Below are 19,037 nucleotides of genomic sequence, written 5' to 3' on the forward strand. Positions count from 1 at the left end.
CTATTGTCTCACGGATTGTATGCTTCATGTAATTATGCACTTTGTATATCACTGTTTCCCAGCCATGGTTCCATAAAATCTGGTTAGGGGTTCCCAATTAGACGGTAACATTTGTCATTTTTACAGTAATGATATGGTAGGTATTGGAGTTCTCCTGGAATGGAAAGGGGTTCCTTGGTAAAAATGCAGTGACCTACTAGGCCACAGCTAGTGGTAAAAGTGGAATATCCTATGATAAGTTAGGTGATGTGGTATATTCCTAAGGTTTTGCATTGTTTTCTAATATTTTACACAGTTGTAAGGTCCGCTTACATGGGACGACAGAGCAGAAGATTATCGGGAAGGAAGTGTTACGGCAGTCATGGTCTGGTGGTAGTGGACACTTTTGCTGTACGTGCTTGTTGCTGGTGGCAACGTGTTATTAGCATGATTTTACACTTCCCCTTTAAGGCTGGTGTTCCTTCCCATTTTGGTTTGTTTAGGGTTAAAGGAGTGTGCAAGGTGGAGCTGGGTGAGGCCTCATGGCTCTTCTTATACTGGAGTTGTGAGACTAAGGTTAGTTGTATGTCTGCCTTTGTGAGAGTAGGAGCTTTGCTCCTCTCTGCATGTGTCACCTGTCCGTGAAGGCCTCCTTGTGGAACATCAAGGTCTTTTGCAATGTCATCCTGATGTTTTCCCGTGTCCCCTTACCCTTCCTCACCTGTTTATGATGTTTGGTGTGGGTTTATGTACAGGGTGTTTGTTGTATGTCATTTGGTGTTCCATGTCTGGTCTATTTGATGTTTGTAGTCCAGCATGGTTGTTTGACCACTACCACCAGACCATAACAGCCGTGACAGGAAGTGTTCCTTCCCGTCAAAGATCTGCTCGCTGGTGGAGGAGACCGCTGCATCAGGGGCGTAGCCATAGGGAAGCAGGGGAAGCTGCAGCTTTGGGGCCCTGAACCAGAAGGGGCCTATCCAGGAGGGGGAGGACTAAAGGATTTGGTCAGGGCCCCCTCAACAGTATTACACAATGAAATTATATACAGTGACAGTATAGACAGTGTATAAAACGGATAGAACAGTTGCCGGCCCTGATCTGAGAGAGCGATCTTTACTAGCCACATGAATGGGGGCGGCATGAAAGGAAGGGGTCTCTAGAAAATGACTGTGGGATGGAACCCCATTAAAAAATTTGCTGTGGGGCCCAGTCATTTCTAGCTACGCCACTGCGCTGCATTTACATTTTCATACTTTTACCACTCCTTTGCCCCCATCACATTGGGTCACTGCAAAAAGCTTGTTAATTCCTGTTATGTTGTGGTTAAAGTAAACCTCTTGTTTGTGTGCGTTCTATAATGTCAGATATTATAGTCTTTTAAAGGGGTACTCCATCAGCAATGCTGCAGTACCCAGCTTCACCCCCTACACAGTGAATTGAGCTATGTACAGTCGTGGCCAAAAGTTTTGAGAATGACCCAAATATTAGTTTTCACAAAGTTTGCTGCTAAACTGCTTTTAGATCTTTGTTTCAGTTGTTTCTGTGATGTAGTGAAATATAATTACACCCACTTCATACGTTTCAAAGGCTTTTATCGACAATTACATGACATTTATGCAAAGAGTCAGTATTTGCAGTGTTGGCCCTTCTTTTTCAGGACCTCTGCAATTCAACTGGGCATGCTCTCAATCAACTTCTGGGCCAATTCCTGACTGATAGCAACCCATTCTTTCATAATCACTTCTTGGAGTTTGTCAGAATTAGTGGGTTTTTGTTTGTCCACCCGCCTCTTGAGGATTGACCACAAGTTCTCAATGGGATTAAGATTTGGGGAGTTTCCAGGCCATGGACCCAAAATGTCAACGTTTTGGTCCCCGAGCCACTTAGTTATCACTTTTGCCTTATGGCACGGTGCTCCATCGTGCTGGAAAATGCATTGTTCTTCACCAAACTGTTGTTGGATTGTTGGAAGAAGTTGCTGTTGGAGGGTGTTTTGGTACCATTCTTTATTCATGGCTGTGTTTTTGGGCAAAATTGTGAGTGAGCCCACTCCCTTGGATGAGAAGCAACCCCACACATGAATGGTCTCAGGATGCTTTACTGTTGGCATGACACAGGACTGATGGTAGCGCTCACCTTTTCTTCTCCGGACAAGCCTTTTTCCAGATGCCCCAAACAATCGTAAAGAGTCTTCATCGGAGAATATGACTTTGCCCCAGTCCTCAGCAGTCCATTCACCAAACTTTCTGCAGAAGATCAATCTGTCCCTGGTGTTTTTTTTGGAGAGAAGTGGCTCCTTTGCTGCCCTTCTTGACACCAGGCCATCTTCCAAAAATCTTCACCTCACTGTGCGTGCAGATGTGCTCACACCTGCCTGCTGCCATTCCTGAGCAAGCTCTGCACTGGGGGCACTCCGATCCCGCAGCTGAATCCTCTTTAGGAGACGATCCTGGTGCTTGATGGACTTTCTTGGACGCCCTGAAGCCTTCTTAACAAGAATTGAACCTCTTTCCTTGAAGTTCTTGATGATCCTATAAATTGTTGATTGAGGTGCAATCTTAGTAGCCACAATATCCTTGCCTGTGAAGCCATTTTTATGCAACGCAATGATGGCTGCACGCGTTTCTTTGCAGGTCACCATGGTTAACAATGGAAGAACAATGATTTCAAGCATCACCCTCCTTTTAACATGTCAAGTCTGCCATTTTAACCCAATCAGCCTGACATAATGATCTCCAGCCTTGTGCTCGTCAACATTCTCACCTGAGTTAACAAGACGATTACTGAAATGATCTCAGCAGGTCCTTTAATGACAGCAATGAAATGCAGTGGAAAGTTTTTTTTGGGATTAAGTTAATTTTCATGGCAAAGCAGGACTATGCAATTCATCTGATCACTCTTCATAACATTCTGGAGTATATGCAAATTGCTATTATAAAAACCTAAGCAGCAACTTTTCCAATTTCCAATATTTATGTAATTCTCAAAACTTTTGGCCACGACTGTAGTTCCTGTCCTATTTCTACTGCTGGGGCTACTGCAGAACAGTTGATTGGCGGGGTGTCAAGAGTCTAACTCCCACCAATCTGATATTGGTTACCTATCTTAGGATACTCCATCAATATAAGCCTTTTAAGCTATGTCAAGCTGTTTCAATGCAGACGTAGTGAGTCCCAGATTTTCAGGATGGTGAAATCTTTGCTTTTCCCCTAACTTAGGTAAGCAGATTGAATACAGCCTACTTTATGGCATCTAGTAAGATGGATGGGTGCCACTGTTGATCTGCGTTCCAAGCGTAAAAATAATTGTTTGTGTATACAGGAACCCAGCACTGAAGATTGTTTAATCCTGAAAAACCTGTACCTGAGGTGAAAGGGATTTTCAGACACTTAGTTTAACCCCTTCCCGAATCTTTAAAGATGGTGCCCACTCTGGAGCACAGCGAGCGCCGTTGTACGCAGCAGACACTCGCAGCTAATGTCTGCAGTAATGCCAACCTTTAATCTCTCAGATGTTGTGGTCAAATGTGACCATGGCATCTGAAAGGTAAAAAAACCTGGAAGCATGCTTTACGGACAGGAACCCCTTCCCCTGCTAAGATCAAGGAAGACATCACATTGCAGTAATAAGCAAGGCTTCTAGGCCTGTTACTGGTATATTTCAATTCAAACCTGCAGGTGGCAGCGCTGTATTGGAATATACCGATCTTTGTATATTCTAATGGATAAAATTCCATTACTTTATACAAATTGCAATCTAATGATTGTATGTTGGGGCCCAAAAAAAGGAAAAAATAAATAAATAAAAAAATAAAAAATATTATATATATATATATATATATATATATATATATAAAATAGCTCCAAAATAAAAATAAACAATAAAAAAAATAAACATAGTAGTATTGTGTCCACAAGCACCCATATTATTAAAATGTATCCTATTTAGTGAACGGCATAATGGAATTATTTTTTTTATTCCAAACGAAAGGGTTTCCAGTGCTTTATTTTTATATATATTTTAATGACATTGTAGGCATAGGTATGACCTTTTATCCCATGTTTTATCGCATAGTGAACACCGTAAAAGAATAGCATTTTTTTTCAATTCCACTACATTTGGAATTAGTTTCCAGCTTCCCACTACATCATATGCAATACTAAATGCCATTAGAAAGTGCAAAAATAAATTGGGAAGGTAGGGAGTACAAAAACAAAATGAAAAATCGCCATGTCAGGAAGGGGTTAACTAAAGCTCAATGGACTACTATATTATCAACATGGAAAAGTAAGACATGCCTTATTAAAGGGTTTTTTCAAGTGTTTAATACTGATGACTTATCCTTAGGATAGGTAATCAGTATGTGATCATTAGGGGGGGCTGACTCCCGGCACCTTCGCTGATCAGCTGTTTGAAGAGGCTACGGCCTCTTCTTAGGCAAGTGATGTCACGTTCATCAGGTTCAGCCACTGTACACGTTTAGCCACTATACAATATACAATGCTGTGCTCAGTAAGCTGCGCTAGAGGCTGCTGTGCTGATCGGCGGTGCTGCCGTGTGTTGGACCCCCATCGAACACATAATTATGACCTGTGCTGAGGATAGGTCTTCAGTATTAATATTAAACACTCGTACAACTCCTTAAAAGGGGATCTGTCCGCTCTCCTCACATATCTGTTGTAAATAATTGTATACCTGAAAGAACAATCCTGGAACACCTTTTCTTAGGGCTAGTTCACACAGAGGATTTTGTCCATGGAATATGGCAGAGATTCTGCACCAAAAACCATGGGGAACCTGCGTTGTAACCACCTTCTATTGTTTTCAATGGCAGGCCATGCTACTACTCATGTGATCACGATTTATCTTTCGGGACTGCCCTAAGAAAGGACATGTGTAAAAAAAAAAAAAAAAAAAAAAAAAAAAAGTAATATATAATGAATACTGTATTTGAATAAATAATAATAATAAAGTTAATACAAGCCACTTAGTAATGTATTGTGATTGTCCATATTGTCTCCTTTGCTGGTTGGATTTATTTTTCCATCACATTATACACTGCTCATTTCCATGGTTACGACCACCCTGTAATCCATCAGCGGTGGCCGGGCTTGCACACTATATTAAAAAAAAAACATCCTCTCTGGTGACTGGGACCATTGACGCTCACAAAGACTGGTGTTTTTTTTATAGTGTACAAGCACAAGCACTTATGGATTGCAGGGTGGTCGTAACCATGGTTACAAGCAGTGTATAATGTGATTGAAAAATTAATCCAGCCAGCAAAGGAGACAATATGGATAATCACAATATATTAGTAAGTGCCTTGTATTAACTTTCTCTACACAATAAATGCTATTTGCTGAAGTGACTCAACCCCTTTAATTAACTTCTTATTAAATATAATTTTTTTCATTTTTTTTTAAAGAATAGTTATGCTTCCAGAATGTTTTTATCAAAATTTGCTTACCTCATTATAACCATTTTCTGCTGCCAAATGTAGAGCAGTTGTCCCCCGGGTGTCCTTAACATTGACGTCCACCTTATTCTTTAATATATAGTTGGTGACTTGTATATTTCCAGCCAGTACAGCCAAATGAAGCATTGTCATGCCTGTGTTGGTGTCTTTTTCTAAAGAAATGCCAAGGGACATTAGATAATCCAACACATCCATGTGGTCATTAACAGAGCACCAATGCAGTGGAGTCCATTTGTTGTTGTCTCTGATGCTGAGCGAAGACTTGTATTTTAGTAGCGTTTTAATACAAGGAAGGTGGCCATTTCCTGCAGCTAGATGCATTGGTGTCTCCCCAGAAGATGACAACAAATCAGGAGATGCGCCACACTCTAATAGATGTTCAGCTAATTCTGCGTGTCCATTCCATGCAGCACGATGAAGTGGAGTATAATTCCAAGAATCCCTGACATTAGCAGAAGCGCCTTTTTGTAATAGATATTTTGCTAGGGCTAGATGTCCACAACATGCAGCTATGTGCATTGGAGACCATCCTCTGTAATCTCTGGCAAATACAAGATGAGAAGTTACAAGAACCTTACAGAGCAGTCAAAAAAATTCACAAAGCATTTAAAAATCCAGATTTGGATGGACGGATGACCAACACAAGTCTTACACTGGCTATACACTCGAGATTTCAGCCATTTTTTCTGACCATTGTTGAAAATGATATCACTATGATCACTATGTGATCAATGAAGTTGGAAAATTTCAGGTGTTATTGGCTGAAACTGCATGTGTATGGCATAATTGACCGATTTGGGTGGATCATTTACCTTTGTGCTCAATGTCCAGGGTCAGCAAGTTTAGTTTGTCATGTTTCTGGTGGCTTCAATGCCAACAAGCAGAAATCTTAACCCCTTAGTGATCACTAATATGTTTTTCTTACTTACGTAAACAAAGGGGGTTTTAGCTAAACAGCTGACTTTAATCAATTATTACATGTACCCAAAATGGTGCATTAAAAACCTAATAGCTCACATTTGAATAAGTTCGACACCTATGTGGGCATTGAAAAATGTATAAGAAATTTATAAGAAAAGAATCCCATTGCCCCTAAACCCCAGGATGAATCTGGATTTACCCATACTGAGTTAAAGCCCAGATCGACTAAATATCCCAGAAATGAAATTACCCCAGAGATAGAAGCCTTTAGAAAAAACATAGAAAGAGATATTAGAGCTATAGGTGGTGTAAATAAGAGAAAGTCTAATCTTTCCAACCAGGAGATTGCAGCAATTAAACAGCTGCAGAAAAATGATGGAATCACCATTCGCCCCGCGGATAAAGGCGGGGCAATAGTGATTCTAAATACTGATGACTACAACAAAGAATGTCAGAGACAATTGTCTGACACAGATGTATATACTAGATTGAGTGTGGATCCTATCAATGATTTTCACCCACAATTGGAACAACTATGTGAGAAAGGTATGCGGGAGAATATTTTATTAGAAAGCGAGGCAAATTTTATATTGAGTACACAGTGTAGACTCCCATTTTTTTATTATCTACCGAAGATACACAAGTGCCTCATAAATCCCCCAGGCCGTCCTATAATTTCGGGGATAAATTCCCTTACGGCCAACCTTTCCCAATATGTCGACCGTCAGTTGCAACCGGTAGTGAAAGCTATTTTATCTGAAAGACACCACACAGATAGTAAAGACTTTGGAAGATCTAACATTGAAGGAAGGTTGGACACTGGGCACCCTTGATGTCCAATCCCTGTATACGTCCATCAGACATGAACAGGGATTGGAAGCTTTGAGATCCCAACTAGATAAGAGCAGACGTTTTAAATCGACAGATAGATTTTATTTTAGAGGCAGTGAATTTTATACTGAAACATAATTATTTTGTTTTTAATTCTGAGTTTTTTTTTACAGAAATCTGGTACCACGATGGGCACCAGATTCGCCCCCAGTTATGCAAACCTTTTTATGGCAAATTGGGAAGATGAATTTATTTTGCCAATCTGGTGCTCTGGAAGCGGTACATAGATGACGTTATTTTTATTTGGAGGGGATCAGATTTAGCATTGAGTTCGTTTCTATCCAATATAAACTCCAATAATCTGAACCTCCATTTTACAGCAAACACCAGCAAAATCGGGATCGATTTATTTAGATTTAAAAATTAATATCGATATGGATAAGATCAGCTGCAGCACCTATCATAAGCCCACAGCGAGTAAAAATTTCATTTTACATTCAAGCTGCCACCTCCCAAGGTGGCTGCTGAATGTACCAATGAGCCAATTTAGGCGTCTTAAAAGAAATTGTACAATAAATGATACATTTGAGAAAGAAGCTGAGGCCTTGAAGCAGCAGTTTGTGGAGAAAAATTATCCAAACGATTGCATTGAAAAAGCCTTGAATAAGGTGAGAGACCTGGACCGGAGGGAATTTTTTGTAGGAGGACCAGTAGAATCTTGCAGTGATGCGATGTCGAGTGAGGAGTTACAGGCTATCTAAGTGCTCTTTCACACATGCGTTGTTTTGTTCCGGCATAGAGTTCCGTTGTCGGGGCTCTATGCCGGAAGAATCCTGATCAGGATTATCCCCATGCATTCTGAATGGAGAGAAATCCGTTCAGGATACATCAGGATGCATCAGGATGCATCAGGATGTCTTCAGTTCCGGACCGGAACGTTTTTTGGCCGGAGAAAATACCGCAGCATGCTGCGCTTTTTGCTGCACTTTTTGCTCCGGCCAAAAATCCTGAACACTTGCCGCAAGGCCGGATCCGGAATTAATGCCCATTGAAAGGCATTAATCCGGATCCGGCCTTAAGCTAAACGTCGTTTCGGCGCATTACCGGATCCGACGTTTAGCTTTTTCTGAATGGTTACCATGGCTGCCGGGACGCTGTTTGCCATGGTAAAGTGTAGTGGGGAGCGGGGGAGCAGTATACTTACCGTCCGTGCGGCTCCCGGGCGCTTCAGAGTGACGTCAGAGCGCCCCACGCGCATGGATGACGTGATCGCATGGATCACGTCATCCATGCGCATGGGGCGCTCTGACGTCATTCTGGAGCGCCCCGGGAGCCGCACGGATGGTAAGTATACTGCTCCCCCGCTCCCCACTACTACTATGGCAACCAGGACTTTAATAGCGTCCTGGCTGCCATAGTAACACTGAACGCATTTTGAAGACGGATCCGTCTTCAAATGCTTTCAGTTCACTTGCGTTGTTACGGATCCGGCGGGCACCTCCGGCAAATGGAGTACACGACGGATCCGGACAACGCAAGTGTGAAAGAAGCTTTACCCTTTAACACTCAATATAAAAAAATCGAGAACATCATTGCAAGACACTGGTCCTTTCTGCAGAAGGATAAAACCATAGGACCATTAATACCAGCAAACCCAAAAATAGTATACACACGTGCAAACAATTTGGGTTTAAAAATAGCACCTACGGTAAAAACATCTAACAATAAAAAAAGGGATAACCACTGGCTGTGCTTTGAGGGTTTCTTCAGGTGTAGATCCTGCCCGAATTGTAAAATAACAAACTTCCCCAGGAAGACAACGAAAGTTGTTTCAACTAGCAATGGCTATTCACATGAAATTAAAACCCTCTTGACATGTAACAGTAAGAATGTTATCTATTTGCTAATGTGCCCCTGTAAAAAACAGTATATTGGTCGCACTAAGACATGCCTAAAGAAGAGGATATCAGAACACGTGGCAAACATACGTAAAGGTTATGAGAATCATACTGTCTCAAAACACTTTAAGTTATGCCACAATAAAGATCCAACAGGTTTAATGTATACAGCCCTGACAATTGTGACACCAGAGTGGAGAGGTGGCGATCTAATAAAAAAGATGTCAAGAATGGAATCTAAGTTTATATTCGACTTTGGTTCCTTAGTTCCAAATGGGTTAAATGCAGATTGGGAACTTTTTGGCTTCCTGTAACCCTTTGACTTCTGATCCCTCTCTTTACTAAAAAGTTATATTTATATGTTGAGTATGGTGTTGCATGGTACAGGTTGTAGGATATGAATAACATCAGTGAATCGATGCCGATGTGGATTGACAATGACATTTAATGCTATGGAGATTGCTGGGCTTTATTATGTAATTTTGTTTTTTAACCCTTTTTTAAATTCATTTTAAACAAAATTTTACATTGAATGTTACTTATTTTACATTTAAGCAGCAATGGTGCAAAAAACGCATTTTCTAAAAAAAAAAATTGCATATGAAAAAACCGCATATGAAAAAACCGCAGAATTATATTGGTAAATCCGGGTTTTCTATGTCTCCCTGGGATGACGAGATTCCTGTCTGGACTTTGACTTTTACCATGATCTCATATAAAAGGATATGGGGAAACACTTCAAGGTTACCACTAAGGAAGGGGTCATCTAAGTAACCCCGAAACGCGTATGGTCTATACCTTGTACCGGCATGCTGGGACAGTAGTTCCCTTGGATTTTGGAACCAAACAGCTGTGTCTGACAGACGAATACCGGAGGAATCCCCGCGTAAGCAGCTACAATAATACGAGGTATAAAGGAGCCACGTGAGCAGATATCCAGGTGACGTCGTGTTTACAGCAAATCTTTTAAGTTCATGTAAGGACGAGAGTACACTGGCCAGGTAAAATCGACGCAGCTGCATGAATAGGTGGGACGCCACCCTGGTGTAATATTGCACTGTGTCTTTGTGACTATTTATAAAGGACTGGCAACACTTGCCCACGCTCCGTTGATAAAAGCGATATATAAGACATATTATCCCATTGGAGTTATATGCGATCTTGCGATTATTTGAAAGAATAACATCCATTGCAAAAACAGGAATTGCGTTTTTTTCAGATTCGCACAGTATATTTGCGATTTACACTGCTGATGAACATTATCTCGGTCTGAGACATTGCACTGATTGCTGCTGTTACCAATGTGCTGTTGAGTATATGTGATTTTATTGTATTGACATATTGTGTTGTTTTTTATTGTATTTACTGCCACTTTGGGAGTGAATTCCCTATTAAATAGTCTTCTCATTTTACCCCATATTTGAGTGCCCGGTTCTACTGGTTTCTTTACAATTTTATTTTGTGACTGGGTGGGTCACACAGACCAAGAGCACCTTAAATCCAAATTACCCAGCTGTAGTGATCCACAGACACTTTGTTTTGGAAAAACCTAATAAGAACATTAAAAAAAAATAAGACTTCATACAAGTACATTGATGAGAAAACAAAAAAGTTATAGCTCTTGGAATGTGATTTTTAAAAAAATGTGCGTGGTCACTAAGGGGTTAAAACTGTTCAATTGATAAAGAAATTGTCAAGAGCAGGCTATACCACATGAGCATAATTTTGTGCGCTCTGGAAATAAATAACAGAGAACAAGTTTACCTCAAAAAGTGGTAGAGATGGGAGATTACCTCACATGACTTCTCAAACTAGAAATATGTTTTCATTCCATGCCATAATTACACTCCACCAGGAGGAAGACTGTCTCCAGGAAAAGGAACAGTACAGTAACAGATCAGCCAAGTGTTTGTTACTCAAATAAATGGCATCAAAAAGTAATGCACCTCCAAAGCAATGTTCATACAGTACAGTTCTTCACAGTAAAAATACTGCATGAGGACAGAGCGAGTACATCTTGAGAAACTGCATGTATCCCTGGAGTACACATTTTACAGGTTGAGAGGTCTTAGGTTGATACCAAATGTCTTCAAGGTTCAGGTCCTCAATAATTTACATGACGCAGTGGCGGACTGGCCATAGACCCTACAGGGAAATTTCCTGGTGGGCTTATGATCATCAGGACCCTCCTCACGGCAGCCAGCCTTGTACATAATGATCTGAGCATTAATTAATGCTGGGCACTCAAGCACCTGGCCTGGGACCGTAGATTACCTCTTTAGTTCAACTGTGTTGGAGTCCTTAGGACAGTGATACAGTTGCATACTGCATTAGCAAACAGTGACTGCAGTTACATCTTCTCTGGAGTCATCCTCTATCCATATAGTGACCTCAGCATGGGCATGGGAAACTATGCCTCTCTGCCCCACCATTCACCCTAATAGGCTACAGGGCATTATGTAAGGTAGTGTATATACAAATGGTGCAGGGATGCAGACATCACAGGCCACAGGCTGGTAGAGGCCTATGGCCTACACCGCAGACAGTGGCATGGGAAAGACTCAGTTATTCCATTTGTTTCTTTCCTTGACCACTTGGAGAAAATGTTACTGGTGGCTTTTTAATACTGGGGCACATTGGGGGTATTACTACTGGGCCACAAGAAGGATAATAATTATTGCTGGAGGCATTATAGGAAACATTATTACTGGGGACACTACAGGGTGCATTATTAGTAATTTGGCCACTATTATTACTGGGTCTACTGTAGAGCGAGCATTATTACAGGGGGCCTTATTTCTACTAGGGGCAATATTTTTTCTGGAGTATAGTATTTGGGTGATTGTGGGCACAACATATTTCTATGCTCAACTGCGTTCCTAACAAATTCAGCTCACAGTTAATTAAAGGGACGCTAAAATAAAATAACAAACAAACTTTATTATACTAATTGATTAAAATCTGGGAGGACCATCACATTGCTACTCAATACCTATACAATACCATATACCAGAGCAGTCAGAGAGGCACCCTAATTCTCTGGTTTGATGCCCAAGTGATTAAACACACACTGCTGCTCTTATATATTATACTCTTGTATATTATTATTATTTTCACTGCCACACTGGTTATCACCACTGTTTCTGAATTGGTGTGCCGCAGATATAACCCTCCACCAATCCTCACATCCATCTGTGTCCTAATCACCTATATGTCCCTCACTGCAATACATAATAAAACAAGCTTATCGCTGCCAATTCAATCTTAATGTCATCTGTTGCAACTAGCTGAATAAACGGTTAACCCTGGCTCTACGCGTTTCTGGCTACAACTTTGCCCTCATCAGGAGCCTTGTACATAAATTAGTATAATAAAGTTTGTTTGTTATTTTATTTTAGCGTCCCTTTAATTAACTGTGAGCTGAGTTGTTGTTTAAACCCTAAAACATGAACTATTGAGGGATAGCAGGATTTTTGTCAGGTGGAATAAATACCACAGGTTGGGATAATGAAGCCAGATTAGTCTTTTTAGATGCACAGCTACCAGTTGAGTCACGCACGCCTAGCATAAATCGTTCCTTCAAATCCTTGACCAACACTTACAAGGATAACATCAGAGGGTGGTGGGAATTTGAAACTTGGTATTGTACCCCGTGGTCTCAGAATTCTATTAGTACCGGTGGTACGCATACGCTCCCCAGAATTCTTCAAGCGATGGGAAAAAGAGCTGATTGATTCATATCTGCACCTTATGTCCCTTCTATTAGAGGAGGAGCGTGTTATATATAAGAGAACCACCACAGCTCTGAGGGATCAGATTGAGGGAGTTAAACAATTTGCAAACAACCCTGAGTTTCCACGTAAGGAGCAAACTCTCCAACAAACGGTTTACAGCTCAAATTAAAGAGTGCAAGCGTTTTCAATATGTCAGGGACACCACCGATTTTAAGGAGGGACGCATTTTTGATTATAGTCAGGCCTGCGCAAATGGACGAAGTGTAGCGATACAAATTAGTGGGTTTCGGCGGCTGCCTTACGGCCGCACTAGTACCAGTTATGCTGCCACATGCAGAGGTGGTGTGCGCTTCTATGTGTTTGACTGTCTGTTATGTTGCAAAGTATGGTAGCTGGTTTATGTACAAGGCTCCTGATGAGGGCAAAGTTGTAGCCAGAAACGCGTAGAGCCAGGGTTAACCGTTTATTCAGCTAGTTGCAACAGATGACATGAAGATTGAATAGGCAGTGATAAGATTGTTTTATTATGTATTGTAGTGAGGGACACATAGGTTGTGAAGGATTGGTAGAGGGTTATATCTGCGGCACACCAATTCAGAAGAGTGGTGATAACCAATGTGGCAGTGAAAAAAAAACCTGAACCCTCACTAATATATAAGAGCAGCAGTGTGTGTTTAATCACTTAGGCATCGAACCAGAGAATTAGGGTGCCTCTCTGACTGCTCTGGTATATGGTATTGTATAGGTATTGAGTAGCAATGTGATGGTCCTCCCAGATTTTAATCAATTAGTATAATAAAGTTTGTTTGTTATTTTATTTTAATTTCCCTTTAATTAACTGTGACCGGATTGTGGGTACAGCAAGCACAGTAGGGAGTTTGTATTGAGAAGGTGGGAAGGATGAAGGAAAAGTGAGGAATCTAAGATATCAAGTCGTCATGAAGGCTAAATAGAGAAGATGAGGAAAGAGAATGTCTACATTAGAGGAAAAATCACTGGATGTAATAGGTATATACACTCAACTAAAGAATTATTAGGAACACCTGTTCTATTTCTCATTAATGCAATTATCTAGTCAACCAATCACATGGCAGTTGCTTCAATGCATTTAGGGGGGTGGTCCTGGTCAAGACAATCTCCTGAACTCCAAACTGAATGTCAGAATGGGAAAGAAAGGCATGGTTGTTGGTGCCAGACGGGCCGGTCTGAGTATTTCACAATCTGCTCAGTTACTGGGATTTTCACGCACAACCATTTCTAGGGTTTACAAAGAATGGTGTGAAAAGGGAAAAACATCCAGTATGCGGCAGTCCTGTGGGCAAAAATGCCTTGTGGATGCTTGAGGTCAGAGGAGAATGGGCAGACTGATTCAAGCTGATAGAAGAGCAACGTTGACTGAAATAACCACTCGTTACAACCGAGGTATGCAGCAAAGCATTGTGAAGCCACAACACGCACAACCTTGAGGCAGATGGGCTACAACAGCAGAAGACCCCACCGGGTACCACTCATCTCCACTACAAATAGGAAAAAGAGGCTATAATTTGCACGAGCTCACCAAAATTGGACTGTTGAAGACGGGAAAAATGTTGCCTGGTCTGATGAGTCTCGATTTCTGTTGAGACATTCAAATGGTAGAGTCCGAATTTGGCGTAAACAGAATGAGAACATGTATCCATCCTCTGATGGCTACTTCCAGCAGGATAATGCACCATGTCACAAAGCTCGAATCATTTCAAATTGGTTTCTTGAACATGACAATGAGTTCACTGTACTAAAATGGCCCCCACAGTCACCAGATCTCAACCCAATAGAGCATCTTTGGGATGTGGTGGAACGGGAGCTTCGTGCCCTGGATGTGCATCCCTCAAATCTCCATCAACTGCAAGATGCTATCGTATCAATATGGGCCAACATTTCTAAAGAATGCTATCAGCACCTTGTTGAATCAATGCCACGTAGAATTAAGGCAGTTCTGAAGGCAAAAGGGGGTCCAACACCGTATTAGTATGGTGTTCCTAATAATTCTTTAGGTGAGTGTAATACTGTATTCTCCTGTATGTTTGGTAGCGCAAAAGTCCAGGCAGCATGATGAAGGAAGAGCCGGCTTGGTGCTGTGCCTGGGTCTCACCTCCTAAGCGCCCTGCTCCATATTTTATAGAGACAACTGGAGGATAGAATGTAGCAGCTGGTGCTGGCCACCACAGAAAAGCAGCTTCTGAGGAGGTACAGATGTAGTCAGTGTTATCTTCACTCCAGGAGCACCAGGATGGTCACTTTAACACAATTTATTGTAGTACTGTAGTGTGATTTTGCTCTTTTAACAATCCAGCCGAGATAAAATTAGCTACATCTGTTTTTTTTGCTGCTGGGACAGTATTTTGTGCTATGGTATTTGGTTCTGCTGAGGCAGTATTTTGTGCTATGGTATTTGGTTCTGCTGGGACAGTATTTTGTGCTATGGTATTTGGTTCTGCTGAGGCAGTATTTTGTGCTGCACTCTGGTATTGCTGGCCCTGCCTACTTATGTTTGTCCCACCTACTTATAGTAACCCAACCTTCTGGCAATTTGGACCCGCCTAAAGCACAAGGCCACGTTTAGTTTTTTTTTCCAGGGTCACTTTAAATTTCAGTTCGCCCATGACATGAGGGAAGGAGCATTAGCTATCTTAAAAGAAATCTATAGACTGAACACATGTAAAAGGTTCACAGACTGAAATGTAATAGCAGGACAATAAAAATAAACTGATCCCATGGTGATATCATGGTGAAAGTGTAGAATATGCAATTATATATAAAAGGAGATCCTTGACACCTTGGCTGAGCCATTGTTAGATGGCGCATAAAACATCTAATAAATTAAAATTTATTTTAGAGACATTTTAGATCTATTGACTGAGCAGTGTCTTAAGAAACTATTCACACTTGTGCCTTTTATAGTCCTTATTACACACTGTACTGTGATACCATTTAGGAGAAACTGTCATCTCTACTGGCAGTTGTGTTTTAAAAATTGCATGTATTCAGCATAATATAACTAAGACCGGTGATTTATATGCCAGTCTTAATCCCCATGCGCTGGTGGTGGATGTGCCAAAGTTATGCAGAGACGCAGGCCTCTACATAACTTTGGTGTTTGCTTCCACCGGGTGTGCGTCATAGTTTAAACTACGCCAGCTCTCTTACTGGCATAGTTTAACACTATTTTCAACACCATAAACCGGCGTAGAAAATGGTAAATGAGATTGGCCAGCCCTCTTCCACACCATGCCCCCTTTGTCCACCAGCTTGGGAAAAGTGGCGTGAGCAGGGAAAAGTCTCAGATTTTGCTGCAAAACCTTTTTGCGACAAAATCTGGTCCTTAAATACACCAAAAAGTAGCATATATTTCTTAATAAATGACCCACATGGGCTTACAGTGATGTAGCTATTGGGTTCGCAGCAGTCACAGTTGTGAATGAACCCACAAGCCAGGTTGGCCTAACGACACCAGATATTTGCTTCATCTCCTTTTTACTTTCCTTTGACAAACAAAGTATCGTAAATCTGAGACACTGGAGTAGCGGAGACAAGAAGATTTATGATGACGAACATCCCCCACTGTTAAAAAGTCAAGAAAGGGAGGCTGTACAGGTAATTATGCTCTTCCCTATTACTACTTAGCCTGGTTAAAATAGTTTCAAGTCATATCCTTGAATGTTGCTCCTTTGGGAGTGGAAGCAACTGCTGACCTGGGGAGGTAAGAGTTATGTATAGACAGTAAAAGTAGCCTATAATTACTGAACAACCCTGTATATTATAACAAATTGGATGGTAATAAAAGGGTTATAAAACTAGAGCTATACATACATAAAGAAGTGTTCAGCATCTTGAGGAACCTAAAATGAGTGCTTTCTTCAGACATAAATCCATAACTGTACAAGTAGCCCAAAATGGAGTCCAAACAGCACACGCGTTTCAGGCACACACTGTCCCTGTGTTATCTGTAGTGTTACATAGGACTGCAGGTGACATCTGCTGCTATATTTGTAAAAAGGGGCGTTGGGGTAGGGGGGGGGGCGTAATACTTGGCTTGTCCCGGGTGCTGGCAACCCACGCTACGCCACTGCAAACGCCTGTTGCAAAAAGAGGCCACTGTGTCCATATTCATAGCAGTATAAAAGCTACGTATCTGTAGCCATAAAAGCATGGCCTTGGTTCAATGGATACCCATACCCACTCTGTGCTGGCCTTGGGAAACAAAAAAACTAAAAAGTTCCCTCTGATACCGCTAATATTATTTACCACTACTTGTAAATTTTCCTGGCATGGCTCAATGGAAAGTAAAGGGGTCCCAGGTGAACAGGCGGTGTTTCCCACATTATTCCGCAGACCTGTGCCTGTGACTCATTGGCTTCATATAGCATCCAGCTTTTCCATAAATAATTATAGGAACACTATCATCTTTGTGGGGTTTTTTCATAGGAGCCACTTGTGTTTTACTCCTATTAACTTAAACCAGCTTCTTCAATATTCCCTGGCAACGGATTTTGCAAAATAAAACGGAATACTTTGGTTACCTCCTCAACTATTCCACGTTGGCTCCTCTGGGTGTCGCTCAGGGAGATCTATGTGCTTTGAATGTAATGAACTATTCAGATTTAGCTAGAAAAAAAGTGATGTGATGTTTTGCTTGCGCTCTTCCTGTTCTCCTCGGAGTGATCAGGTTGCACAGTGTTCTCCACAGTAATTATGTGGATGCGTCGGTTGTGTTCCCCTCTGTAATTAACTCTCTGCCCAAGAGTTTGTGTGTGTATTGATGCATACTGACTGATGCACTATATGCTTATTCTATGGAGAGGTGATGGTGAAATAAGGAAACAGCAAAGCTGTAATAAGGATCATTTACATTCAAGTACTAACTTGCTGATTCTGTACTTCTAGTGAACAGGGGTAAACTGAAAGAGTGCTGCTCAAGTTCTACTCTATTAAAATTCAGTCTAGGAATTTGTACTGCTGTGGCAGTGAGATCTTCATGTAACTATCATACATATCTTTCCCATGGACTTGTGTATACATTAACCCTGAGCCCTCATCCCTGCTATTTTATATTGCGCCAGAACTAAATTTGTTGCTGAGCATTCAAAGAAAGCTGAGTAACAACCCCCGTGAATGTTGTGATAGTGGTGAAAGTACTTTTCACCTAGCCGTCTCAGAAACCGATACAATAACTTAAAGAGGTTGACCCACCATTAGAACTCATCACCTATCTACAGAATCGATGGGGGTTCCAGCAGTCATACCTCCCCCAATAAGATACTAACTACCTCAGCTTTGGATAAGTAATAAGTTCTTATGGTGGGAAAACCTCTTTAAAAGGAGTTCTTCACTTTCAGTGGCCTTTTGGCTTCACTCCTCCACATTGCTAAACCTGGAGGAGTGAAGCGCAGGAGTAGTGTGCGCCCAAGTCCTGAAAGGCTCCCCCACGTGGCTATTCGGAGTGCCATTGGTTGTCTCTGAAAGCTATGGTCTCTCTGAAGAAGCCAGGGCTTTTAGAGCTGTAGTTCTTATGGAGACCTGCGGGTGTCAGGGCTCCATAAAAACACAGCAAATCTGAAATGAATTGCATTAGCCATTCAATGCAATGTATTTTTTTTATTTCATATTCTGACCCCCCATAACTTTTTTATAGTTATGACTATGAAGCTGTATAAGGGGTGGGATAATTATACAGAATTTTGTGGAAGTTCATTGACTCCATTTTTCTCTCTACCTGTGAAATGTTCCCCGTGCGATTGGCTGCAACACAACCCCAAAGCATGACTGATCCACCCCATGCTTTATGGTTGGAGAGGTGTTCTTTTCATGAAATTCTGTGCTCTCCAAACATACCTTTGCTCATTGTGGCAAAAGATTTTAACCTCATCAGTGCACAGGACAAAATGCATCACTTGTTTAGATGTTTATTTTTTTTGCAAACTTCTAATGTTGCCATCTTCCTGGTATGTATTTTACTGTTTAGGTTGGTTACTTCTATGCTTCAGCAGGGTGAACCATATGGCTTGACTTTTTATCTACACCTACTCCTGTATGTACCCTATGGATTTTCTAGGTACAATTACATCTGACCCTTCCTTTTTGGCACCTTCTTGGTGTTTGTGTCTGTCTGCCAACTTATATGTTTTTTATTTGCCCTTTTAACAATTTGAATAA

At 41.2% G+C, this 19,037-nt stretch overlaps 1 protein-coding gene across 1 annotated transcript in view; it reads right to left on the bottom strand.

Moving 5' to 3' along the window:
- LOC121000027 (ankyrin repeat domain-containing protein 65-like) overlaps positions 1 to 19,037 on the bottom strand; it is a 34,332-nt gene that overhangs the window by 2,903 nt on the left and 12,392 nt on the right. Inside the window, exon 2 of the mRNA XM_040431056.1 lies at positions 5,453 to 6,002. Coding sequence (XP_040286990.1) covers positions 5,453 to 6,002 — 550 coding nt within the window. The remainder of the gene's footprint in view (positions 1 to 5,452; positions 6,003 to 19,037) is intronic.

This window comes from Bufo bufo, chromosome 4 (genome assembly GCF_905171765.1).
Source record: "Bufo bufo chromosome 4, aBufBuf1.1, whole genome shotgun sequence".
NCBI lineage: Eukaryota > Metazoa > Chordata > Amphibia > Anura > Bufonidae > Bufo > Bufo bufo.